Genomic DNA, 25,721 nt, shown 5'->3' on the forward strand with positions numbered 1-25,721 from the left:
CTCCCGCGGTGGCTCCTGGGTGGGCTGGCTGGCTGGCTTGTAAGCGGGCTGGCTTGGGGGCTTCTGCTTCGTTCAGCTTCGGTGAGTCCACAGGGTGTGAATGACGCACAGACGTGAGCCCATGCTGAGAATGTATGAACGCTTTAAAACCACGGCTGTGAGGGTTACATTTGACCCCTCGCCGCCTCCTCGCCAGGGTGGCTGTGATCCCCGTCACCCTGGGACCTCACCAGGGATGAAGGAGGAGATAAGGTCCTGGGGTCACCCCTCCCAGAGGAGGGACAGCTGATCCTCCTGAGACCATCCACCAAAGGCTCCTCTGGACCCTCCCCGCTGGGGTCCCACCCAGGGCTTAGAGTGTCAAAAGCCCAGCCGGACGGAGTCGGGGGCCCTGCTTGTGGCTCCCTGCATCTGGACAAGCTAGGGGCAAGAGGATTGAGCCCAGCGCCCACCAGCTGGCGAGGAATGAACTGTCCATACACGAGCATGGGCCTGGGGAAGGGCTGCAGCGGAGAGAGCAGGCTGGTTGCTAAGCTGTCCCTGCTCTGAAGACTGATATAATAACAGTAATTACAGCGAGGCTCTCGTGTAGCATTAACGCTTGTTAATATTAACTCATTCCACCCCCACAACAGCCCCGTGAGGTAGGTACGGCCACGATCCTCCTTTACAGATGAGGAAACTGAGGCACCGGGAGCCCAAGTGAACGTGCTCAGAGCCCACTCCTAGCATTGGTCGCACCTCCAGCCGCCGAGTCTCCTTTCCAACTCGGACACCAGGCTGCTCTGTGAAGGATGGGGCCCAGATGGCGTGCAGGAGGCCCTGCTCCTGCTGCCCCTCTGCAGCAGGCGGACATACACCGTCGATGCAATAAGCAAGGGGAGCATCCGGCAGGCGGGCAGCGAGCAGGCGGGCGGTGCTGTGGGAGCGAGTGGGCCAGGGAGCACATGGGCGCGTTTTTCTCCGGCCACGATTCGCCGGGCTGCAGGCGCAGGGTGGGTGGAGAGAGCCAGGGCAGCGGTTTTGCCAAGTGCACAGGCAGACATGGGGCTGCTGGTGGAAATAATCACTGACCCCAGGACCTTAGTCAGCTGAGGAGGCGAGGGCTGGTGACAGGAAGGGAGCGTCTGGGGATCGGCGTCCCCGTGGGACCTGGGGGGCTTCCCTGGCTGCAGATCCTGCCTGTGTGCAGCCTGATTTGTGAAACTGAATTGTTAGTTGATCAGATGTAGAAGCGCCCAGGCCTTGGGGGTGGAGGAGCGCGTGTGGCATCGCCTGCCGGCTGCAGAGCGGGGCTCCGGCAGCCTCCCTGTAGACCTAGGTGCCAGCTCGGCAGACGGAGGAGCGATGGAGTCTCCAGCCCGCGGTGGCTGTGCAGACCTCCCCTGACCGACCGGTTCATCGGGGAATCAGGCTGCGTGTGGCCCCCCGTGCGGGGGCCGCCAGTGAGAACACGGGGAGACCGGGCACTGTCCATGGAGCCGCCTCCGCTGGCCGGGGGGTGTCAGGTGGGGCGATGGGTCCGATAGCAGCCGAGCGATGAGAAAGGTGTTTCCTTTCCAGTGGTTGCGGCGGGGGGGGGGGGGGGGGGGCGTCCAGAAAGCTGTGACTGGCTGAGCTGGGCACCTGCTCTGCATTTGAGACACTCTTTGAGCATGTACCCCCCGGGGGACCTGGGCCTGGGGCCTCCGTCCCTCTAACTCCGGTCCTGCGGCGTCTCGCCTTGTCCCGAGGCTGCTGATCAGTCCTCAAGGCCACTGGGAGTTTTCTGCTGCGTTACCGTCTCCTGTGTCCAAACAGGAACACTTCCCACTTATGCAGAATTAATTTCTAGCAAAGGTTCCCAGAGAGAGGAGCGCTTTTCCAATCAGGGAGAAGAGCGGGCACGTTCGGGCCATTGGAGGAGAAGAGCTGACTCAGAGACCTTTCTCTGGCGAATTCCAGAGCCGGCTGCTCTGATCGGAGGGAGGGGCCCTGAGCCTCTGCCGTGTCCCCGGCACACGCAGGTGCCTGCCGTAATCTGCCACCAAGGCTGACCGTTAGGGGTCCCCCAGCTTCCCTCTCCCTCGCCCACAGAATGGAAAGGATGCAGGCCCTTCCATCCTCCCCCGATGGCTCTGGAACCGTGTGCTGCTCTCCATCCGTCAGAGGCTCAGCTCGGGCCACCCTAGCCCTGCCTGGCCGTGGCCTGCATCCCGCCTTGCCCAGCCAGCCAGCCAGCCCACCGCAGTGAGAATGGCTGACCACGTCAGCCCCCTGCCTAAAGCTCTCAGCCGCTTCCCATCGGCTTCTGGACAAAGTCCAAACCACTCAGCAGTGTCCTATGGTGCTTGGTGACTGGCCCTGCCCACCTCCCCCGGTCCTGGGCACCAGGCTGGCCCACACCTTCAGGCCACTGGGCTTCCCTTCCTGTCACAGGGCTGAGCCAGTGCTCTGCCTTCTGCTGGCCCTTCGCTGACCAGCCTTCTCCCTCTCGTAGCCGGGCTGGCTCCTGTTTGCCCCCTTTGCTCGGTCACCTGTGCCGTGTTCACTCTGCACCCCTCCCAGCTGGTCGGAGCCCCTCTGGGCCCCCCCTCCCTGTCACACTGGGCTTCCCTCACCTGTTAATATGCCCCCGCCCCCATTTCCAGTGGCACCCTGGGGGTTAGGAGCCCAGTCAGCGCCTCTCTGTATCCCCACATGTAATGCAGGGTCCGCACATAGTAGGTACTTGTGAATGGTTCTGAATGGAGTGAGGAGGCTCACAGTGTCCAACTGGTCCTGGGATGGAGACTCCCCCCTGTGAGTCTGGCTCCAGGGTGCTCAGGTCCCAGACACTACAGAGGAGCAGCCGGGGTGCTGGGATCTGGACCCCTGGGCTCGGTTCACTGCTTAACGTCCTGGGCCGTCTGTTCACACGAATGTAAACTGGGCCAAATTCCTTAACGTGAGGACGTTTGTAAGGAATAAAGGAGTCAGTCACTAGTTGGGCCCCAGCCAGTAGCTGGCAGCATCTTCCCTCTTCAACAACAGCCCCCTGGGGTGGTTACGGCTCGTTCCCTGAATTCCTGCGGGTTCTCTGATTGTGTGTTTCACCCCAATGCCGTCTCCACATCTCTAAACCATCGCTCGCATCCTTCAGTACCAACATTCTGAGACCGCTGGGTGATTTTTCTCGAGTGCGATGCGTCTTAAAGGTAACAGGTTGCACAGGCGGCCTCAGCCGAGGAATCTTTGCTTTAAGTTTAGCACCGGAGGATTGCAAAGATGGCTCCATTGATTCCCCCCCCCCTCCCCGAGTGATTTCTCCTGGCGGAAGCTGGCATTGCACCAGCCCTCAGTCTGGAACAATGTCTAATTCCTGTTTCCTGAGCAGATCCCGAAGCGAGGCTGGGTGGTGGACCAGCAGTCAGGGTAGAGGCCCCAAGGCTCCGCACAGCCTGAGGGAACAATGCAGGGAACAATGGAGGGGACCCGCCAAGGCTCTCTGCTGGCGAAGCACCGAGAGCCCCGGCCCAACCGCTGCAGTCACTCAGCCTCGCTGTTCCCATCCAGTCAGTGGGCTATGCCTCTGGGGCCGGGGCTGGGCTGGTGGAGCCGGCGAGTACAGGGCCTGATGTGCCGTAGACCCACGACCCACTCCTCCATGACCACGGTCGCCTCTCACAGGTGCCTCTTTTCATGCTCCCGCAGTGCCTCTGTACAGAGGAGGAAACGGGGGAGCGTCTGCTCAGAAATGCCCCAAGTCCCCAAGTCCGAATCCCCAACATCAGTTTTCCGCTCGGAAAACCTGTTGTTAAACCGTGACAGCCCATCACTGCTGCTTTGAGGCCTCCCCAAGGCCAGGCGGGTCAGCCTCCTCCACTCTGAGTGTGCCGGCTTGCGCTGTCCACGGTGCTGACCCACTCCCAGCATGCTGCCCAGGGCGCTGACTCCCTGTGCGCTGTCCACGGTGCTGACCCACTCCCAGCATGCTGCCCAGGGCGCTGACTCCCTGTGCGCTGTCCACGGTGCTGACCCACTCCCAGCATGCTGCCCAGGGCGCTGACTCCCTGTGCGCTGTCCACGGTGCTGACCCAACTCCCAGCATGCTGCCCAGGGCGCTGACTCCCTGTGCGCTGTCCACGGTGCTGACCCAACTCCCAGCAGCAAGCTGCCCAGGGCGCTGATTCACTCCCTGTGCGCTGTCCACGGTGCTGACTCCTCCGGCAGCCAGTCCTGCAGTCGCCCTCACCACCTCCCACACACCGGCCTTGCTCTGTGCCACTTACTCTGTGCCAGACGGCGTTCTAAGCACCTGGAACATGTTAACCTACTTAATCCTCTCGGCGACACTGTGGAGCAGATATTATGAACACGCCCCCCTTTTTTGTTTGGTTTGTTTTTGTTAATCCTCACCTGAGGATATTTTTCCATTTCAGAGAAAGTGGAAGGGAGAGGGGGAGAGAGAGAGACAGAGAGACAGAGAGAAACACTGATGTGAGAGAGACACATTGATTGGTTGCCTCCCACATGTGCTCTGACTGGGCCCTGGGGGTTGAGCCCACAGTCGAGGTATGTGCCCTTGACAGGAATCAAACCAAGGACCCTTCAGTCTGCAGGCTGATGCTCTATCCACTGAGCCAAATGAGCCAGGGCAATGTGCCCCCCGTTACAGGAGGAAACTAAGCCACAGAAAGGTTAGGTGATTGACCCAGAGTCACCCAGATGGGCAGTGGCAGGGCCTGGGAGTCAGACTCCGGGCCTCTCATGTAGATGGTCCTTTCAACTCTGAGTAGTGGGTGCACTGCCTGTGGCCTTTCCTCGCCCCGGCCACTCAGACTGCCCATCAGCCCCCGTGATGGGATAATGTCTCCTGGCTCTTGTTTTGAATTCTAAGGGAAAGCGGGTGCTTTCCACACCCCTGCAGGCCACACTGGGACTGTTTGTAACACAGGTGGCCGCTGTCTGTTTCGAACGCTTCCTCTAATGGTGGGGACGTGCCACTCCGTGGTGCTTCTGATCCCTCCTGACAGGCCTCCATGGCATGTCTGTAACACGCTGCTGATTAAAACTGGTCGATCCCAGGCTGCAGCCCTGTCTGCCTCCCTCTCCCTCCCTCCCTCCCAGCCTGCCGCTCACAGCCCCTCAGCCCCATGCCTCCCCCTCACATGGATCACTCCTCCACCCTGGCCCTCTGCCCGGATAACTCCTGCTGGCTCTCGGCCTTGGCTTAATGCCGTTGCCTCAGAGGACCCGTCCCTGACTCTCTAGACCACTCCAGGGCCTTGTTATACACCCCCTCACGTGCACCCTGAGTGTCCCTCCTGGAGCAGTGCACTCGCACTCGGAGCTGATGGCGGGTTTCGCTGCTGGGCGAGGAGCCCCAGGAAGCCAGGACGGGGCTGCATTGCCCTCGCTCAGAGCCAGGAGAAGGCAGCAACTTGGGAGTGTGCCCAGCTCTGTCCACCTTGGGCTTCCCCTCCCAGGTCTCAAACCCAGGCATGCAAGTCAGCACAAATGCTCACAGTGACACCACCACCCCCCCGCCCCCCTGCAGCTTTTGCAACCTGCTTCATTTCCTGTTGTTTTTTTTCCCAGAGGAAGAGAAAGGCTGATTTTAATTTAGTTAACGAATTTATTGCTAAAAGTAGTAACCATGTGCTAGGGCCTTTGGCATGTGTCGTTTCATTAAATCCTTACTGCAACCCTGCAAAGCAGATATTACCAACCCATTCTGCAGATGAGAAAAGCAAGGCACAGAGAGCCTGGGGAAGTTTCCCTAAGTCACACAGCTGTTGTATGGTGGGGTTGGGCTGTTGTGTCTGGGTCTTTATGGCTCAGAATCCAAGGCTTTCTTTCCTGTCTGAGCGTCTAGGAGTCATATACCCCGGCTGTGGTAGGGATGTGTAGACTGGCTCACCACCCAGAGAAAACACGCAAGGGCGTCAGTGGGCTTGTGCAGTGAGCAGTTATGCAGAAAGGCCCCTCTCCCATGGCCCCACCTGCCCCAGCAACCTGGCTGCTTCTCCCTGAGCAGACTGCACCGTCAAGGTCAAGGTTCTGCGTGGAGAAGGGAAGAAGGCTGAATTGTGACACCCCCCCCCCCCAAAAGCTGAAGTCTCCATCCCCAGGGCCGTCGGAAGGTGGGCGTTTGATCTTTATAGAGCTGATGAAGGTAAATGAGGTCATTGCAGGGCCCTGACCCAGTAGGACTGGTGTCCTGATAAGAAGAGACTTGGACACAGAGAGACAGCAGGGATGCGCACACAGAGGCGAGACTGTGCGAAGACCCAGTAAGAAGGTGCCGTGTGCAGGCCCAGGAGAGAGGCCTCGAGGAACCCACCTTTGCTTACACCTCGATTGTGGGCTTGTAGCATCGAGAACTGTGAGGAGATAATTCTCTGTTGTTCAAGCCACCAGCAGTGGCATTTTGCGTGGAGCCTGGAAAAGCTCATTCGGGCCAGGCTGCCAGGAGCCCTCCTGCACGATCAGCCGTGGTTCAGCCTGAGTGCTCACAGCTCATGCTTGTAGCCTGGCCATCGTCAGGAGAAATTTGCTGGAAAGAAAGCCGCTCTGCTGGCTGTGCCCGTGAGGCCGCCTCCACGTGAGGGAGGGAGGCCTTCCGGGGCACCGGCACACCCAGCGTCCCTGGGGCCCGTGTGGGAGGCCCCTCGTGGCCTTGGCAGAGCTGCCTCCATCCTCGCTCCTCGGCTGCTGTCACCATGGTAACAGCCTCTCCCATCCCGAGCGTGTGTTCCTGCCGAGACATCTGGATGAAGCACGCTGTGCTCAGTTAAATCGATGGAGCCCAAGGCCACATCCTGCTCGTCACTGAGCCCGCCCGCTCTCGGCGTCCACCTTGCGGAGGACAAGCCAGTCCAGCGAGCCCAGCAGCGGTGCCCTTGGGGGTGCTCACCCCCTGGGGGAGCTGCGTGTTGTGTGGAGATGCAGTCGCTCCCGACAGAGAGGCAGCGGGAGGAGTCCAGGCGGGAAGTCAGGCAGCCAGGGTTCTGCCTCTGCTCTGCCACCTCGGTGTGCAGCCGGGGCCTGCCCTTCCTGGGGTCGGGGTTGGGGGGGCCCTTCCTGCAGGGGGGCTGCCCTCACCAGCTCCCGGGGCCTTGGATGTGCCTCCTGCTCAGTCAGCTGCTGTGTTTTCAGAGTCATGTGCTGAGGCCTCGCCCCTAAAGCCATCACGGCGTCGGTTACTGCTTGTTGCTTCCTGGAGTCAGCGGGCTGCTCCCCAGTTCTCACTTCAGCCCCTTGCAGAGTGAACCAACCACATGCTCCCATTTCCCGTCTCGACTGCTTTATGGTCAGCAGGGATGTGCCCAGTGGCTGGGCGATGGCCGTTTTCACCCGGGCCCCGTGCAGGTGAGGGGGACCGAGGTTCACAGGGGCGGCTCGGTGGAACGAGGGCCACTGGGAGCCCAGGGACCTCCCGCATGACGTCCCGCAGGCCCTCCAGGGGGATGCATGCAGCTCTGGACTGAGGGCCGGCGACGGTGCACGGTGCTGGGGTGGCCTCCTCCGGCTTCGGGATGGCAGGCGATGCCCTTGACAGCGGGAGACGAAGGAGTTTCTATAAAAATCCCTGCAAACCCGATGACTGCAGGTCCCTTCCCTCCCCTTCCTGTGTCCTTGACAGGAAGCGCCACAGACTTCTCTCTGGGGCGGAGCGGAGGGCGGGGGGGACCAATACCTGTTTCTGAGCTTTGCTGTGTCCCCAGGTGTGGCTGAGCCACGGTCAGGGGACCGGGAAAGGTCTGGTAGGCCCAGCAGGTGCTGGTGTTCCCTGTGGACCGTGAGGCCGCCGCCGAGCAGGGTGGAAGCCAAGCCCTCCCGCAGGGATGCACTCGGGCTGAGGCCGGAAGGCGGCCCGCGCTGGGACCAGCCGCTGGAAGCCCAGGCCTTGGAGGCTGTTGGCAGAGGGCGGGGAGCTGCCCTGGCTCCTGGCTGGCGTCTCGGGGCTGGGGGCGCTGACACGGGATCCGCTGGAAGAAGCGGGCGAGGCTGGGGGGCGCTGACACGGGATCCGCTGGAAGAAGCGGGCGGGGCTGGGGGCGCTGACACGGGATCCGCTGGAAGAAGCGGGCGAGGAGGGGTGTAGAGGGCAGAGTTCATGGTCCTACCCGGTGCCCATGCCATTCGCCAGCTCCCGGGGGGCAACCGGGGTGGCTTCCCAGCGCGGATTTCTGCACGCTAGGGGCTGAGACCACAGAAAGCTGCTCCCTCCGGGCCTGAGCGGAAGTTGGAGAGGAAGGAGTGGGCAGGGCTGGCTCCTTCCCGAGGCTCCGTGAGGCTCCTCTGCCTCTTCCAGCTCCGGGGCCGGGGTTCCCTGTGGCTGCGTCGTCCCGTCTCTGCCTCCGCTGTCCTGTGTCTTCTCCTCTGGGGTCTCCTACAGGGACACTTGTCGTTGGACTCAGGGCCGCCCGAATCCAGGATGACCTCCTCTGGGAGCCTTAGCTGGATTGTGTCAGCAAAGGCCCTTTTTCTCAATGAAGTCGCACCCACGGCCTCTGAGGGTGAGGAAGTGGGTGTGTTTTGGGGGCACCACTCGGCCACTGCGCTGGAGAGATACCTGCGCTGGGAGGGGCCTGAGGGAGTCCGCCTTCTCCCCTGGGCTCGCCCAGCCTGACCACCCCGTCCGCCCACCTGTGCTGCCAAGCCTTCCTCAGGGCGGGGTGGGGGGCATTCCTCTCCCCGAAGTGCGGCGGGAGTTTGACAGCAGCCCACGGACAGGTGGGGGACAGTGAGATGGACAGAGCACGGATGGCCCGTCCCGCTCGGCCGGGGGGGGGGCTCGTGATGAGTCAACTTACGCTCCTTCCCAAGGGAGGTCCGACCTGCCGAACCTCCTAGAGCCCCGTTTGTGGGGTTCACCGCTGCTCAAGGACCCAGGAGGGGCTGGGGGTTCATCCTCGCAATGCAAGGGCCCCCCTGGGTCACGCCCAGCCCCTCATTCTGCACCTGGGGAAACGGGCTTGCAGGAGGGACACGGCTTTCTCAGGTAGCACTGCCATTCCAGAGAGAGCGCAGACCAGCCACCCAGGCCAGAGCCCGGGCTCCCAGCCCAGCACTGGGCACTGCCCCCGTCAGGGCCACTGCCACGGTCGCTGTAGGACCAAGTGCCTCTAGGCTCACAGGCATGTGGCCAGCGGGGTGAACCAGGGGGAGTGTCCACGTGTCCGTCTGGGGCATATTGTCGTGCTGCCTACCGAGGCCCCTTCTGCACCTGCGTCCCTGTCGGGAGGCCGACCGCAGGCCCCGCTCTGTGACAGGACTAAGGGGGACAACAGGGACAGCCCCCCTCAGTCACTAACCCTCTCACACAGGGCGGAGCCGGGCCGCGGGCACGGGCAGGTCCCCGGGGGCTGAGCCGAGGTCTTGGAGCGGCTGGGTAGATGGTCGGGTCCTGAAGGATGCCATCCGGCCGCAGGGGTGCCGGGCATGGGTTCTGGATCTTGGGGTTCAGAGACACACATTGACCCTGACTCTGGCTTTGTCTCCCTCCACTAGGGTCACGTGGAAATGCAGGCTCCGTGCGTCACACCTGTCTTTCCCCGGCGCCCACTCTGTCCAGAGCCCTTGTTTTGTTAATTCTCACCTGAGGATATTTTTTCCATTGATTTTTAGAGAGTGGAAGGGAGCGAGGGAGGGGGAGGAGGGGAGAGAGAGAGAGAGAGAGAGACATTGATGTGAGAGACACATTGTTTGGTTGCCTCCCTCATGTGTCCCAACCAGGGGCAGGGATTGAACCTGCAACCCAGGTACATGCCCTGAACCAGGAATAGAACCCGTGACCCTTCAGTGCACAGGCCAGCGCTCTAACCACTGAGCACACCAGCCAGGGCAGAGTCCTTTTTTGAAACAGCAAGAGAGGGTCCCCGAGGCTTGGGCTGTGAGAACCTCGGTCCTGGGCTGTTGGCGGGATGGCAGGCTGATGTGGGCGGGGTTCGCGTCACAGATGCTGCAGCCCTTCCTCATCAGCCTTCGGTCTCACTTCTCGCGATTTAATCTCTGCTTCGCATTGCGCAGAAAACCGCCGTTTCCAGGGCAACCGCTTCAGGCGGCGGTGACGGTGACGGTGACGGCGCCCCTGGTCCTCTGCATGTTTCCGTGGGATTCTAAGTTTGTGGGAAGCGCGGTGCTTCCCGGGAGGCGGGATTTGAGCGCCAGCACAGACCCTCCTCGGCCCCTGACGCACAGGGTCAGGGTCTTTCTGACGGTTATAAACTCGTGTTCACAGCAGTTTCCAGAAGACGCCCCTTTCTACTGAGAGAAAGCAGCGGGATGGGGGCGGGGCTGACGGGAGGCGAGTCCCAGCGTCGCCGCGGGTGTTACTGTCTCGCAGTGACGGGCAGCTGGCAGGCACTGGGCTCTGAGGTGCGGCCGGCGGTGTGCCAGGGGCCGTGCCTCTGCTAGTCTCCGCCGCAAGCCCGGGTAGGAGCTGTTAACCCATTTCACAGGCGAGGAAACCGAGGCACCGAGAACCGGGTCTCGTCCTCGTCACACGGCAGGAGCTGGCCGAGCTGAGCCGGGGCCACCGCACATGCAGAGGCGGGCATGGGACGGCCACTGGGAGCCCAGCAGGCGCTCCACCACGCTCTGCCTTCTGCCGCCCCTGACGGGAGGCAGGCAGAGGGGCCTCATGGGTGGCACTGGCGGGGAGAGGCTCGGGTCAGGAGGGAGGTGGCAGGTCCAGGCTTTTGGGGACAGTGGACGGGCACTCCGAAGGGGCAGCCAGTGGGCGTTGCGACATGCAGGCCTGCAGCTTGGGGACTCTTTGGGGTGGGTGTTTGTCCAGGGGCTTGGGGAACGGAGAGGTGGCTTAGATGTGGGGTATGTCAGGGAGGGGGGGTGGGGAGACCCCAGGTTATAGAGGTGGGGGACCCCAGGGTGTAGGGTGGGGGACCCCGAGGGTGTAAGGGGGGGACCCAGGGTGTAGGGTGGGGACCCAGGGTGTAGGGTGGGGGACCCAGGGTGTAAGGGGGGACCCCAGGGTGTAGGGTGGGGACCCAGGGTGTAGGGTGGGGGACCCAGCGTGTAAGGGGGGACCCAGGGTGTAGGGTGAAGGACCCCAGGGTGTAGGGTGGGGACCCCAGGGTGTAGGGTGGGGAGACCCCAGGTTATAGAGGTGGAGGACCCCAAGGGTGTAGGGTGGGGACCCCAGGGTGTAGGGTGGGGGACCCAGGGTGTAGGGTGGGGACCCAGGGTGTAGGGTGGGGGACCCAGGGTGTAAGGGGGGACCCCAGGGTGTAGGGTGGGGACCCAGGGTGTAGGGTGGGGACCCAGGGTGTAAGGGGGAGACCCAGGGTGTAAGGGAGGGGCCCAGGTGTAGGGGGGCCCAAAGTGTCGCTCAGGGAGGGGGCAGCCGCACCTTCCTTGACGGCCCAGACATCGTGGACATCAAGCCGGCCAACATGGAGGACCTGACGGAGGTGATCACGGCGTCCGAGTTCCACCCGCACCACTGCAACCTCTTCGTCTACAGCAGCAGCAAGGGCTCCCTGCGCCTCTGCGACATGCGGGCGGCCGCCCTGTGCGACAAGCACTCCAAGCGTAAGCGGGGTTCGCGGGGAGGCGGCGGGCGGAGGGCGCAGCGGGTGGCTGGTCGGGAGAGGCAGGTTTCGAAAGGGGGCGAGGCTGCTGAGGGGTCGGCGTGGGGGGGATGGAGAAGACACCGTGGGCCCCAGGGTGGACCCCAGGGTGGACCCCTGGGTGGGCCTCAAGGCGGACCTCAGGGTGGGCCTCAGGATGGACTTCAGGGTGGGCCTCAGGGTGGGTCTCAGGGTGGCCTCAGGGTGGCCTCAGGGTGGGCCTCAGGGCGGGCCTCAGGGTGGGCCTCAGGGTGGACCCAGGGTGGACCCTGGGTGGACCCAGGGTGGGCCTCAGGGTGGACCCAGGGTGGGCCTCAGGGTGGCCTCAGGGTGGGTCTCAGGGTGGGCCCCAAGGAGGGTGGACCTCAGGATGGACCGCAGGGTGGGCCCCAGGGTGGGCCTCAGGGTGGGCCCCGGGTGGGGCAGCAGAGGCGGGAGACAGCTGTGCTGGGTGTTCTGTGCGGTGGAGCTGCAGGCTTTGCCAGGTGGGATGGGACCGGTGACCACAGTGTGGGTTGGGTTGTGAGTGGAGGCTCAGACAGTGAGCGAGGGTTGGCAGCTGGTTCCTCTCTGGAAGCTCTGGGAGAACCCGCCCTCACCTTCCCCAGCTCCCGGGCCGTTTCATTGAGATGATTCCTCTGGTGAGACGGGCTGGCCTGTACGTGTGCCACAGAGAAGCCTTAGTAACTTAGCAAGTGTGGTTCAAGCAGGTTGACTTTTATTGTTGCTTCAAGCAGGTTGACAGTTGGAGTTAGTTTTGTATTTTAAAGTTTTGGGGATTTCCCTTTTTTGGTTAATCCTCACCAGAGGATATTTTTTTCCATTGAAATTTTTTTTTTTTAAGAAAGTGGGAAGGAAGGAGGGATGGGGTAGAGAGAAACATCGATGTGAGAGAGACACGTCAATTGGTTGCCTCCTGCATGTGCCCCAACCGGGGCAGGGATTGAACCTGCAACCCAGATACGTGCCCTTGACCCAGAATCAAACCCATGACCCTTCAGGGCACAGGCTGGCACTGTGACCACTGAGCCGCGCCCAGGGCTGGGGATTTATTTTTTTTTCTCAGACCCAACACCCTGCACAGAAGCTTCCCTTGAAGGCAGCGCAGGTGCCCGCCCTCCTTCCCCCCCTTGCAGCTCCCGTGTCCTGGTGGGCGGGTGGCCCGTGTCCTGCGTAGGCTCCACCCAGATCCCGTCACCTCTTAGTTCTGAGAAATTAAGCAGCTGGTGGCGGCTTCGCAGGGGACGGCGCTGTTTGCAAATCAGAACACGAATGATTGTCATTTGAGCTAAATTTTTACTTATTCATTTTTAAACACATATATATGTTAATATTTTTATTGATTTCAGAGAGGAAGGGAGAGGGAGAGAGAGATAGAAACATCAATGATGAGAATCATTGATCGGCTGCCTCCTGCACTCCCCCTACCCGGGGTCAAGCCCGCAACCTGGGCATGTGCCCTTGACCAGAATCGAACTCAGGACCCTTCAGTCCACAAGCTGATGCTCTATCCACTGAGCCAAACCGGCTAGGGCCTATTTTTATTGATTTCAGAGAGGAGGGAAGAGGGGGAGAGAGAGAGAAACATCAATGATGAGAGAGAATCATTGATCGGCTGCCTCCTGCACGCCCCCCACTGGGAATGGAGCCCGCAACTCAGGCACGTCCCTGACCGGGAATCGAACGGGACCTCCTTGTTCAAAGATGGATGCTCATCCCCTGAGCCTGGCTGGGCTAGATTTTTAAAGCGATTCGTAGGTCAGAACTCTCTCTTTACGTCCCACTTCCGTCCACTTACCCCGCTGCCGTTCACACGCGGGGACAGCTGAGCGTGACACCGAGATGCAGCTCGCGGCGTCACGTTCCCGGTAGGTGAGACGGTGGTTTCTGAGTGAAGGGTGCCCGAGCTGCCATTGCTCAGATGAGGAGGCTGAGGCTCAGGGCAGAGCAGTGCCCTCCCTCCCCCCCCGCCCACCCGGCCTCCGTCAGGGGCAGAGCTGGGTGCCCAGTGGCTGCTGTCCGGCCCTACGCTTCCTGTCTTTCTCCGAAGCAGAGAAATCGAGGTCTTTTGTCTGCTGGTCATTATTATGACAGCGTCACCATGGAAACGACTGTACATGAGTCCTCAAAACAGTTATTTCTGCTTTTACCAGCACGGAGTCTGCCAAAAGGAGGGCTGTGCCCGGGCTGAGAGCTCTTAGACCAGGTGGTGATGGCGGCCGCCACCCCTGGTGACCCCCACTGTGCGCTGCCCCCCCCAACCCCCCCCCCCCGTGCCGGTGAAGTGGCCGCAGCGAGGCTGTGGGTGTTTACGGCACATCGGGGCGCATCCCCAGGCCTCCATGAGATGGAGGCGGGTGCTGTTCACGTTACAGGCCGGGGACGGGGCATTCGTTTCCTGGGCAGCTGTGACAGAGGCCACGCGTTTGGCTTAAGACAACACAAATATGCCCGCCAGCGGGGCTCGTGGCTGAGCATTGACCTATGATCCCGGTCAGGGCACAGGCCCGGGTTGCGGGCTCGATCCCCAGTGGGGGGCGTGCAGGAGGCAGCCGGTCAGATTCTCTCTCACCATTGATGTGTCTCTCTCTCTTTCTCTCTCCCTTCCTCTCTGACATCAACTAAAAATAAATATATTCTTTTACAACTTGAGCTCAGAGGCCCAAAATCCAGGTATTGGTTGGGTTGTGTTCCTTCCGGAAGCTTCAGGGGAGAATCTCCTAGAGGCGCCTGCACTCCGACCTCCGCTTCCCTCACCCCTCTTCTCCTGCCTTTGGCCTCCCTGTTCCGTCTCAGGAGAACCTGGTGGTCACAGCGGCCCGTCGAAGAGACCGGGACAGTTCCTGCCACTCGGGTCCTCAGTCCCATCTGCAAAGGCTTTTGCCGTGAGAGGCAGCGTGTGCAGGCTGCTAGGACTGGGATGCAGACGCCTGGAGGGGCCATTGTTTTTTACCACATAGAGGCACAGAGAGGCTAAGACACTTCCCCAGGGTCACACAGCCAGGCAGAACGAGGATAGAGGCTCCGATAGTCTCCCGCCCATGGACCTGTGCTCTTTCTCAGTCTTCACAGGATCTGGAGGAGGGGCCGCACACAAATGAAAGAGATGAGACAAGAAATAATAATTTGGAAATATTGGGGGCCAGGCGGGCAAGCCCAATGCAAGAGAAAGGACTTCTACCGGTGCCCAGGCCTCGCCAGCCTTTTATTCAATATTGGATACACATGTAGCTCTTAGGCAGGTAATTGCAGTAACAGACAGACTATCTTAAAGGTCAGTAAATATTAGAAGGATTTACTCTGAGACTATTTGATCAGGAAATAGCTTGAGCCCCCATTGTCTGGACTAGACACTCGGTGCATAACTCTGGCCCTTGCCGTGGGTTCAAGGTTCACCAGCGTTCCGGGCTCCTTGTTGGCACTTCTCTGCTAGTGAAGACAATGGGCGGCTTCCTGCACTTCCCACCCGGCCCCCGTGTGTGACAGCAGGGACACCACGAGACACCCACAGAGCAGGCAGCCAGTAGGGCCCAGAGAGCTTAATTACGCGGAGTCGTTAAAAACAAGTAGGGTACGATTTCTGTGGGTTCAGAGCCTCCAACTGTAAAATAACTGATGGAGCCCATGACAGTGAGGGGGCTCTGGGAGGTGCCTTCAAACTCTCGGCAGCAGTAATGACCGTGAAATGCCCTTGGCGGGTCCATCAGGGAGAGGGGAGACCCCGGTCCTCTTACAACGCCCGGGAGACGCCCAGCTGTGAGTGCGACGGGACTGACACGGAGGAGGGTGCAGTGGACGCTGCTGTCAGTTGGTGAAAAATGTCCGTATCAGAAATTTCAAAGAAAATGACGGGTGTTTGCGCCTGCAGAAGCCAAGGCGTCGGTGCAATTATTATTCCCGGGGCGCAGAGCACGACTCTGCGATGACCAGTCAGAATTCAGAGGTCGGAGAGGCTGAAGGTGACCCGCGGGGGGACGTGGTCCAGCGCCCGGGGCTGTCCGGACCCCTCGCTGTGCTGGCGGCAGCATCACCACTAGGTGGCGGTAGAGGGCAGCAAGCCGTGCCGCTCCCTCCACCCGTCCTTCCAGCTCCAGACCTCGGGCTGGGGGTTCAGCCCCCTGTGCCTCCGTTTGCTTGGCTATAAAGTGGGAATAAAAATACTGTTTTCTGGGGGGTGAGATGCAGTGATCCAGAGAAAGGGCTCGGCGCGGACCGGCTCGGAATCGGTGCTCCATAACATTGCTGGGTCTCCCCTCTTCGCGGGCTCCGTCCTGGGCGGGCGCCCGCCGGGAGCTTTGGTGGGTGACTGAGGACCGCACAGCGAGCGCACAGGGTGGGAACAGCCGTGCGTGGCCCCGAGGCCGTGGCAGGAGCGGTGGTGACGGGCGTCTCCTTTTGCCTCCGCAGTCTTCGAGGAACCCGAGGACCCCAGCAACCGCTCCTTCTTCTCAGAAATCATCTCCTCCGTGTCCGACGTGAAGTTCAGCCACAGCGGCCGGTACATGCTCACCCGGGACTATCTCACGGTCAAGGTCTGGGACCTGAACATGGAGGCGAGGCCCATCGAGACCTACCAGGTGGGCTGTGGCGTGGAGGCCCCCAGCCACCTCCCCGGTGCTGGGAACTCCCACGGAGGGGCTTTCCCACGTATGGGGGGGGCTTTCATACGCCCATTTAAAGGTGATGACACCGAGGCTCAGGAAATCAAGCAGACGTAGCTCGGCCGAGGGAGGAGGCCTGCCCAGCCCTGCCTGGCAGGGAGCTCTGTGCCCCTGCCCGCCGGCCCCTGCCCCGAGGCAGGCTTGTGAGTGGCCTGCAGTCCCGGGCCCTGGGCAAGAAGAGGAGCATCAGGCCGGGCCCAGTCTGAGGGCGCAAATGATTCCGGGGCAGCCGATGGCATGCTTCCCGCCCGCCTGGGGAGGCCGCACCTGCAGTTCTGCATTAAGATGGCAAGCTTTGCCCTCTCCAGGGAGCGTCCCTGGGGCGCGCGGTGGGGAGATGGGAGTGTGTTACCTTCCTCAGTCCTGGGCACAGGCCTTTTAAGGCACCTTTTCGGAAAGTCTTTATTCAGTATTTTTCTGTTAGGATTCATCCGGATAGATTAAGGAGTAGGAAAAAAATTCAGGGGATGGTAAAATAAAACAGGGACCTGAAAGAAATATGGGACTGCGATAAAGTTGCTTCAAAGTGGTTTCCAGTTATGTCTTTAGCTGGGAGATCGGGGAGGCTTCCTGGAGGAGGTGACATTGGGCTGGACCTCGTAGGATGGTAGGATTTGATTATGCAGGTGTGGATAGAATAACACCCTCCACACACCCCAAGCAGCCCCGCCAAAGCCTCATGGTGGTCCAAGGTGCACAGGGGGTCCCACACACTCGATATCTGTCACCTCTCTTCCTTACTGTCCCTGGGAAGGGGGTGCCATCAGCCCCCTTTGGCAGAGGGGAAGAGGGGGTTCTGAGAGGTTAGGATATGTGGGCACTGCTCACCGGTGGGCAGCGACAGAGTCAGAGCCCATATCCGTACCCTGCACCTGCCCTGTCTGCCCTCCCTGGCAAGGCCTGGGGGAGGGAAGTGTCCTGGGGGGGTGGGGGGGCACGAAGTTGAGAGGAGAGGACAGGATGGTGCTAGAAGCCACATGCCCACAAGGACATCGGCGTGATTCTGGCCCATCACCCCTTCCCTCAGCTTCTCCTTTCCTGGATGGATTCCTGCAAGGACCATCGCAGCTCCTTGTGGCACCATGGCTGGCTGTTAGCCACGTGTGCTTGTGGGGTGCTGAAGCCCGAGGGAAGTAAGGCATGAGCAGTGCGGGACGGGGGTCCCAGAGGAGGGACAGCAGGTGCAAAGGCCCTGAGCAGGGACACGGTCAGTATGGTCACAGATTGTCGAGGAGCTGCCTGGAACAGAGCGAGCAAAGGGGAGCCTGAGGTCAGAGAGGTGATGAGTGGAGCCCAGGGGGCCTTGTGGGGAGTGGAGGGTTTGAGCAGAGGTCTGACATGGCCCAGCTTAGTTTCAAAGGGATCCCCCTGGCTGCCTGGGGAGATGGCCTGGGTGGGGGTGGGCAGGTGCGGGGAGAGCAGGAGGAGGCATCTGCCATGAGCTGGGGTCGGTGCTTGGAGCAGGGCGGGTCACCTTTCCCTTTTCTCCGTGACGGTCACCACCGTGCCCACGTGACTGTTGTCCTCAGAGGGCACGACCCGACCCCAGGCGGGGTCCTCATGGTCCCGGAACAGCCCATGGGGAATGTGCTGTGGCCGCTTTAAGGATGAAGGCGGCAAGGCTCCGAGAGGCGAAGCCGCTTGTCCAGGATCACACAGCGGGGGAGCAGCAGAGCCAGGGCTCGGTCTCCTTTGTCACTGTGCCTGTCCGCTCTCTGGCCACCGCTCAGGGGTTGGCCATGGGCCCGGCCGTGGGCCCTTCCCGGTGGGCAGGGCTGACTCGGGAGTGACCTCAGACCGGAGGGCACAGCCCCTCGCTGCTCAGGGACACCCACCCTGGAGGGGCCGGGACTGCCAGGGGCCCCCGACTCAGCTGGCCCCCTTCTCGCGCCAGGTCCACGATTACCTTCGGAGCAAGCTCTGTTCCCTGTATGAGAACGACTGCATTTTCGACAAGTTTGAATGCGCCTGGAACGGGAGTGACAGGTAACCCCCGACCTCGCCCAGCGGGCCCTCGACCTGGCAGGTGCTGGGAGGGGGCCGGCCTTCCCTGCAGCTGGCGCGACTCAGCTCTCCATCCTGGGGCAGGAAGCAGACCGACCCCTAATGTAGCTACACCCGCGGGGACACCCACGCTGAGCCCGGTTCTCCTGGCGGTAGAGGAAGTGTGTTAGTCAGTTTTGGCCCCACCGCCAGGTTGTCGGGGTGAGGGCTGTTCCCGGCGCTGGGGCATCCATGGGGCGGAGAGCTTTAGCCACTAGTCTGCCCACCCCTCCTCCTGCCACCACCTCTTTCCAGTGGCACCCCCACTCCAGGCCCCCTGCGGCTCGGGGAGCCCATCCCAGCCCCTGCACCTTCTGGGGCCGGGGGGGGCCCAGGTCCAGGCCTCTCCTGGCCCCACCGCCCGGGGCGCGGCCCTGAGCCTGGGTGGGTTCCTGCTTCCCCATCGCCTGGCTCAGCCAGGGCAGGCGTGGACGGGGAAGGCCAGCCCAGGGCCCAGGGGACAAGGGGGTGCAGGGATGAACCCCACACTGGCAGTGCAGCCGATGTCACCCACCACATGGTCACAACCGGAGCCAGTCGGTGTCACCCCCTCCCCTGCCGTCCAGCCCAGTGTGGGGGCGCGAAGGGGTGCAGTGAGCGCCGGCAGCCCTCAGCCACGTGTCGTCCAGGGCCGTGTGTCCATCCCCCGGGAGCCTGCCGGTCTCGCCTGTGTGGCCAGGAGCAGGCTGGGCTTCCCCGGTTCCGGGTGTTGTGTTGTGTAAGAACTCTGCCACCGCCCTGGGTGGCTTTGGTCACAGTCGCGCGGGGACTATCGGGGAGGCGGGTGCGGGGAGGGGGCTGGAAACCAGGGGATAGGACCGGGGCGGGGCCACCTGGAAGCAGGGGGGCCCAAGCGGGGTAGAGGCGTACGTTCAGGATAGGGGACTCCTTCGGCCGCTGCTGCCACCCTGGGGTCCCCTGGCCCACCGGGGGGGGGGGGGGCGGCGGCAGGAGGGGGGGCAGGTCTCTGAGCAGGACAGTGCTCTCAGTCAGAGGGACCAGCTGGTGCTCACAGGGGGGCCGAGCCAGGATGGGGGCGCCAGCCTGAGGCTGGCTGCGGGGACCCCTGGCACTCCCTCCAGGCCCTGCCCAGGCCCTGCCCCAGACACCCCAATGCAGGCAGCTCCTCAGGTGCCCTGAGCTGTAGGCCCTGACACTTTGGGGTTCCCAGATGAATATGACAGTAGGTCATGGGTTGGGGGTTCAATTCTTAGTGCTGGCAAAAGGTAAATCCAATTGTGTGCGTGTGTGCGTGTGTGCGCGTGTGTGCGTGTGTGTGTGGGTGGGGGGGGGGGTTCCACAGGTTGTGAAGGCTGCCTGCCCTTCCTCGCATGGCCACCAGGGGGCGCAAGTGGCCAGGCGATGCCTGGCTCCCTGGGACTGGAGCCCCAACGCCTTCCAGCTGACTGGGGCCCACCACTTCCTGCCCGCACTTCACACGTGGGCACCCCAGCCCTGGTGGGAGGAGGCCCCATCCTCCCTGCCCCTTAATGGAACCAGGATTAGCAACTGTGGGTTGTAAATGGCTTGAATGAGCTGAATGGGTGCTCTGTGAGCGCTCCGCTGGGCCAGTGGCCCTTCCCTACAGGACACAGGGGGCTGCCTCACCTCCTCCTACGCGGGGAGCTGTTCCCCGTCACCTCGGGGCCACGTGGCTGCACGGGGATCAGTGTCAGAGGACGGCCGCAGTCGCCCGAGTGTCCACGCGTCACGGCGGGGTTACCCTGCGCCCCGCTCCCCCCGCTGCCCGCCTTGGCCGCTGGCACTAGGGCAGTGTGGCCTCTCCTGCTCCCCCAGCCGCCTTCACCTGGCCCTGGCTCTGTCCCCAGGGTGGCCTCACAAAGGCGGGGCCTCAAAGCCACCAGGACAGGGTCCTGGGTCCTGGCGGGCTCTCAGCCGGCCTAATGCCAGGCCTTTCCTCCGGGAGGCCGGCTCCTGTCCGGGTGTGGTGGCCACTCCCTCCTCCAGCCTGGCGTCCGTGCAGAGCCCCCAGGCAGGTCCAGGGCGCTCCCAGGATGACCTGGCCGAGGGTCACACCCTGCATGGCCTCCAGGTGGCTACAGCAGCCGGGCGCCTGGACGCCCAGGGGCACCGCTGGCCCTCACGCCTCTCACAGTGACCGTCGCCCGGCCTTTCAGGCTCAGCCGGCCGCTCCTGCGACCACGCGGGGGGTCACATGGCAGTGAGGTCTCCCGGGCCCCGGCTGAGGGACATTAGCACAGCCTGGCCCCGCAGGGTGAGCAGACTCCTTGGGAGAAGGGGGCGTCCGCGGCCGGTGGGAGGCGGTGCTGTCCACCCCCGCGCAGCCCGTGGGGCCTCCACACACGGCATTTCACTGTCTCAACGGAAAACGTTCTGTGCACATGAGTTAAGGTTTCAGCGGCCGATTTTAGAACAGAAAGGGGCTGAGCCAGAAAGTACACTGATTCTCCGCCCACTCCCTGTCTCCAGGACGACAGGTCTCTGAAAAAGGCGGAACCGACTCACCCCTTCCACCCCCCCCCCCCCCTGCCTGGGCCACCCCCACGTGTGGGGAGCCGGCACGGCCATGGCATCCTCAGCCCTGGGGCACCTGATGTGCCACGCCAGCTCAGCCTGGGTCAGTGACCCCGAGTGGGGCGGTGAAGGGCTTAGAAAAGACAGACAAGAAAATGAACACTGGGTCTCGGTGGGACGCTGCTCCCTGATGAGGAGACAGCACCGGCGCCCACAAGCCGTGTCTTTATTTTGTAGCAGATGCCACGAGGCAAAGTAGGGGCGTGATCACGTTGTTTACAACATTCTCGTGGGTTCCAACCCTACTCAACTACACACACCTGAACTCTAGCACACAGGCACTTGGGGCCAGGTGTTCGGACCACAGGTTCAAGCTCACAACTATAGCCCTTGGCTAATTGTGCTGGGAGGGCCCTGCCCTCCAGCTGGGACGTGCACGTGGCCACGAGAGGACTGTCCCCTCTCCTCAGTCCAAGGCTTGAACCTGTCCAAACACTGTAGCCGCGCCCCATGCCCACGGCTCCCCAGATGCACCCGAGAGGCCGCTGCATGCAGGGCTGACCTGTCCTGGCTCAGAGGGAGGCTGGCCTGTCCTGCCTCAGAGGGAGGCTGCCCAGGGGGCCCGCGGGGCCACAGGGACCCCAGCCCCCACACACAGCCGGTTTGTGCAGGGTTTGCCCCCAAATGCCGCCCAGCGACCTCTGAGCACGAGGCCAGAGGAAGCAGTGTGGGTGTCACAGGGAGGTGACCCCAAACACACTCTGCGGGTGGTGGGCTCTCGGGCTGGGCAGCGGAGCGGAGAGCCACTTGTGGGCGGGAACCAAAGGGATCCTTGGCCCAGACGTGCCAGTCCCAAGCAGCACGGATCTGTGACGGATCAGAGCTCCGTGCGGCCGGCTCACTGGGGAGAGGAGAGAGGAGAGAGGGCGTCTCCTGGTTTTCACAGTGAGGACAGTGGACGGACAGACGGACTGTTCTCCTTAGCAGGACGGGCAGGTCTGTGAACACTGGCACATCAGCTGTGTGCGGAGAGCGTTCACTGATTCACTCAGCTGCTTAGAGGACAGAGGGTCAGCTTCCTTACAGCCCAGCATCTCTGCATGTATTCCCTCCCGCCTCACCCCCCACCCCCCATCTCAACGCCTGGGGCTCTGGCTCCTGGGCCAAAGGGCACGTTCAGGAGACTTCTGTTCGGATGTTGGGGGCAGAGCACTGACGGGGCCTCAGCTCCGGCCTTGACGTGTGGGCGGCGACGGCAGCTGAGACGTCAGGGAGGACGAGGGTGTCCCCGAGGCAGGCTGGCCCGCCTCCTCCCCGGGCTGCCTCTCGGCGCTGGCTCTGCAGCCCGGGGCTGACGGCTTGGGAGGGGGCAGTGTCCTCTCCGCGTCCCCGCCTGACGCCTCCCTTCTCCGCAGCGTCATCATGACCGGGGCCTACAACAACTTCTTCCGCATGTTCGACCGCAACACCAAGCGGGACGTGACCCTGGAGGCCTCGCGGGAGAGCAGCAAGCCCCGGGCCGTGCTCAAGCCGCGGCGCGTGTGCGTGGGCGGCAAGCGGCGGCGGGACGACATCAGCGTGGACAGCCTGGACTTCACCCGGAAGATCCTGCACACGGCGTGGCACCCGGCCGAGAACATCATCGCCGTCGCGGCCGCCAACAACCTGTACATCTTCCAGGACAAGGTGAACTCCGAGACGCACTAGGTGAGGGCCCGCCCGCCGGCCTCCGCAGGTCCCCGCACAGAGGTCCCCGGCAGTGCACTGTGGGCGGGGTCCCCGCCGCCCAGCCTCTCCCGGCTTCCCTGGGCCGGCGCCTTTAAGAGGAGAACAGGGATTCACAGCCACAGACGGCAAAACGGACACGTCGTCGGCCTTGCCGTTCAGGGTTCCTCGTCCTCGTACTTGGCCCCGCGCTGTCTTTCCCGCATTATTAGGGTCTTCACGTCTCCGGGTTAATACCCCCCAGCGGTTCCTTACGCACCCCCTGTGGCCCCAGGTCGGGGCTCGGGACAGATAATGAAGCTCAGACCAGCCAGCCGGGGGCCCTCGGATCCGAAAGGGAGTGGTTTCCAGGGCCTGGGAGCGGCGGCTCCCCTGTGCGTGGGGACTGAGTTCATGCTGAGACGTTGGGGACGCAGGCTCGTCATTTAGGTTCTTCCCATGTCTTTCCATGTCCCGGTCCGTCAGGGTTCTGAGTGGAGGGGGTGCCCTCTTCCCGTGCGTGTGCCTGCTACGCCCACCGACTCCCCCAGCCTCTGCTGCGGGCCCGAGGCCTCAGGACACCCACGTGATCCCTGTGCACCCAGCGCTTGTGCAGCCCCGGGCACCTCGTGGGGATTCCCTGCCCCGCCCAGGACCTTCTGGAATCTTCATCGTGACCCTCTACGCACCCCTACTGCTCACCGTGTGCCAGGCTCCGTGCCAGGTGCCAGGGAGGGGAAGGTGAACAGTTCATCACCCCCATGGCTCACCCGAGGAAACAGGCCCCAGAAGGACCCCCAGTTTGCCCACGGCGTGCACCCGCGGGGCAGGGGGGTGCGTCAGTCCTGTCCGGGCCTTCCGTGGGCACCGACCTACCACGCTGGTGGCTCACGCTGAAACCACAGCCTGGCCTGGAAGCTTCTCAGCACCTGTGAGCGGGACAGCAGGTGGGACGACGGGTCCCGGAGCCGAGGTGCAGGGTGGAGAATGGAGAAGCCCCGGGGGCTCCCCGCTGTTTGCTGGCTTCAGGAGCTCGCCCTCCACCTGCTCCTCCCAACCCCCATGCGGCCCCCTCTCTCCTCTGCAGACGCACTGACCCGCCTCCCGGAGAAAATTGCATGTTAGGACGATTTTAGGCACCTTTTCTGTAGGGACCCCACCGTCTCGGGACTCTCCTGGGGCCACAGCATCAAAACCAGCTCCGCCCGCCCCACCCACCACCCACCCTGGTCTTTGCCGGGAAGGGCAGCGGGACCCGGCTGTGCTCTTTGATTCAGAAAACAGCCTGCACAGGCCCCACCAATCCCAGCCTTTTCTGTTTTAAAAAGATGTAACCTGACGCAGGAAATAGACCCACCCGGGATTCTGCTCCGTGGGTGACGGTGTACCCACCTGTGTGTGTCAAAGCACAAACGCATGGCACTCGCCTCCGGCCGTTCACACCAGGGAAGGGTCCGTGCATTCCTTTTTCTAATCAAATGAATGAAGAGCGTTTGTGTCTCACGGCAAGACCAGGCCGCCTGGCCACCGTGACCTGTACATACCCCTCCAATTAAGATGAACAGTCACGGATCGGATCCCGCCCACCCCCTTTGGAAAGAGGTTCGGGAATGGGGTCAGTTGTCTGGAAACCTGTGGGAGCCAGAATCCAGCTCTGAGGGCCTGACCCGGCCCTTGGGATGTTCGCATGGTTCCCTCTGAGGTTGCGCCCCGGAGAGGAAGCCCGCCCTGGCAGCTGGGGGCTGTCCGACCCCGGATCTCACATGCTCCGTCTGCCAGGTTCAGATCCCACGCAGGACCCAGAGGGAGGTCTGTGCACGGCTCCTGGCTCCTCGCGTCTGTTTTAAACGTTGGCTGAGACCAAATCAAAAAGGGAAAGAAAGAAAACGATCTTCCCGAAGAAAAGCCCGTCTTGGGATCCCTGGGAAATAATGTCCAGAGAAGACTGAGTAACCAAGTGCGTGTTGAGAAAAGGGGCGGAGGGCGGAGGGCAAAGCCGGAACCGGCGGGAGGACCGGAAACAGTCACAGGCGTTGCTTCCCGGCGGTTGGTTTTTCTGCTCTTCGTGCCTGTGGGGCTCGCATGGTCCTTGCGAGGTGGTGGCTGTCTGTCTTGTCAGCTCTCCGGGGCGGCAGGGCAGCCTGGGGCCATGCGGGGGCGTGGACAGACTGACCATGTTGGACCCCGTAACTCATGGGTGCATTGTTTTCTTTGGTGTCTCACAAATTATCCAGCTGTTGAATAAAATTATAAATATGTGAATACCAGCCTTTTCCAATAAAATAACAAATGTTACATCGAAAATGAGGCTCAGAATGGTATTTGTTTTTTATTTACTAGTGGCCCAGTGCACAAAATTTGTGCCAGGAGGGGTGGTCCCTCAGCCCGGCCTGCATCCTCTCCAGTCTGGGACCCCTGGGGAATGTCTGCTGGTTTAGGCTTGCCCCCAACCCCCCCCACCCCCCCCCGCTGGCCTGCTCACCCCCAACTGCCCCCACCTGCTGGCCTGATCGCCCCTAACTGCCTCTGCCTCAGCCCTGCCACCATGACTTTGTCCGGAAGAACGTCTGGAAAGTCTCCCAGAAGGTCTTCCGGTCTAATTAGCATATTGCCCTTTTATTAGTATAGATTTTTATTTTTTTAATATTTTTATTGATTTCAGAGAGGAAGGGAGCAGGAGAGAGAGAAATAGAAACATCAGTGATGAGAGAGAATCATGGCTCGGCTGCCTCTTGCACACCCCACACTGGGGATCGAGCCTGCAACCCGGGCATGTGCCCCGACTAGGAACTGAACCCTGACCTCCTGGTTCATAGGTCGGTGCCCAACCACTGAGCCACACGGGCCAAGCCCGTGTTGTTTTGGCAAGGCCCACCACAGGGCGTGGGTCCGGTCCCAAGGCGACACACCTGGGTGCAGGAAAGCCCGGACCACTCCAGGCTCTGCTGCCTCTAGCTCCCAGTGCAGCCTGGGATCTCTCCAAGCTGAGTTCATCACCGAGGAAACGGAGCTGATCATCCTGGGAGGGAAAGGGGCTGCGGGGCGAGGCCTGCAGAGCTCGGGCTTGGCCATGAGCCTCAGCATGGGGAGTTGGTTCTGAAGCTGGCGAGCATCACCCCCCATGATTTCCAAGTCCTCACCCTCTCCCGGGATCTTCAGGGTTTTCATATCCACCGTGAGAATGTGGTGCAGATGAGGAAGTCAAGGTTCTGAGAGGTGAAGGATGAGCTGGAGCCGCCCAGGGGGGAAGGGCCAGGGA

General features: G+C 62.1%; 1 protein-coding gene across 3 annotated transcripts in view; it reads left to right on the forward strand.

Moving 5' to 3' along the window:
* The window catches only part of PPP2R2C (protein phosphatase 2 regulatory subunit Bgamma), an 81,425-nt gene extending 56,665 nt beyond the window's left edge, over nt 1–24,760 (forward strand). For 2 of the 3 annotated variants that reach the window (XM_036328476.1, XM_036328495.1), the window contains exons 6-9: nt 11,356–11,520; nt 15,966–16,135; nt 18,114–18,205; nt 22,174–22,828. In XM_036328476.1, the coding sequence (XP_036184369.1) occupies nt 11,356–11,520; nt 15,966–16,135; nt 18,114–18,205; nt 22,174–22,465 (719 nt within the window). In that variant the 3' untranslated portion in view covers nt 22,466–22,828. Of the gene's footprint in view, nt 1–11,355; nt 11,521–15,965; nt 16,136–18,113; nt 18,206–22,173; nt 22,829–22,948 lie in introns of those variants that run through there. The other variant, XM_036328486.1, reaches the window with a different exon arrangement.
* The last annotated feature ends 961 nt before the right edge of the window (nt 24,761–25,721 follow it).

Source organism: Myotis myotis, unplaced genomic scaffold, assembly GCF_014108235.1.
Source record: "Myotis myotis isolate mMyoMyo1 unplaced genomic scaffold, mMyoMyo1.p scaffold_m19_p_1, whole genome shotgun sequence".
Lineage (NCBI taxonomy): Eukaryota > Metazoa > Chordata > Mammalia > Chiroptera > Vespertilionidae > Myotis > Myotis myotis.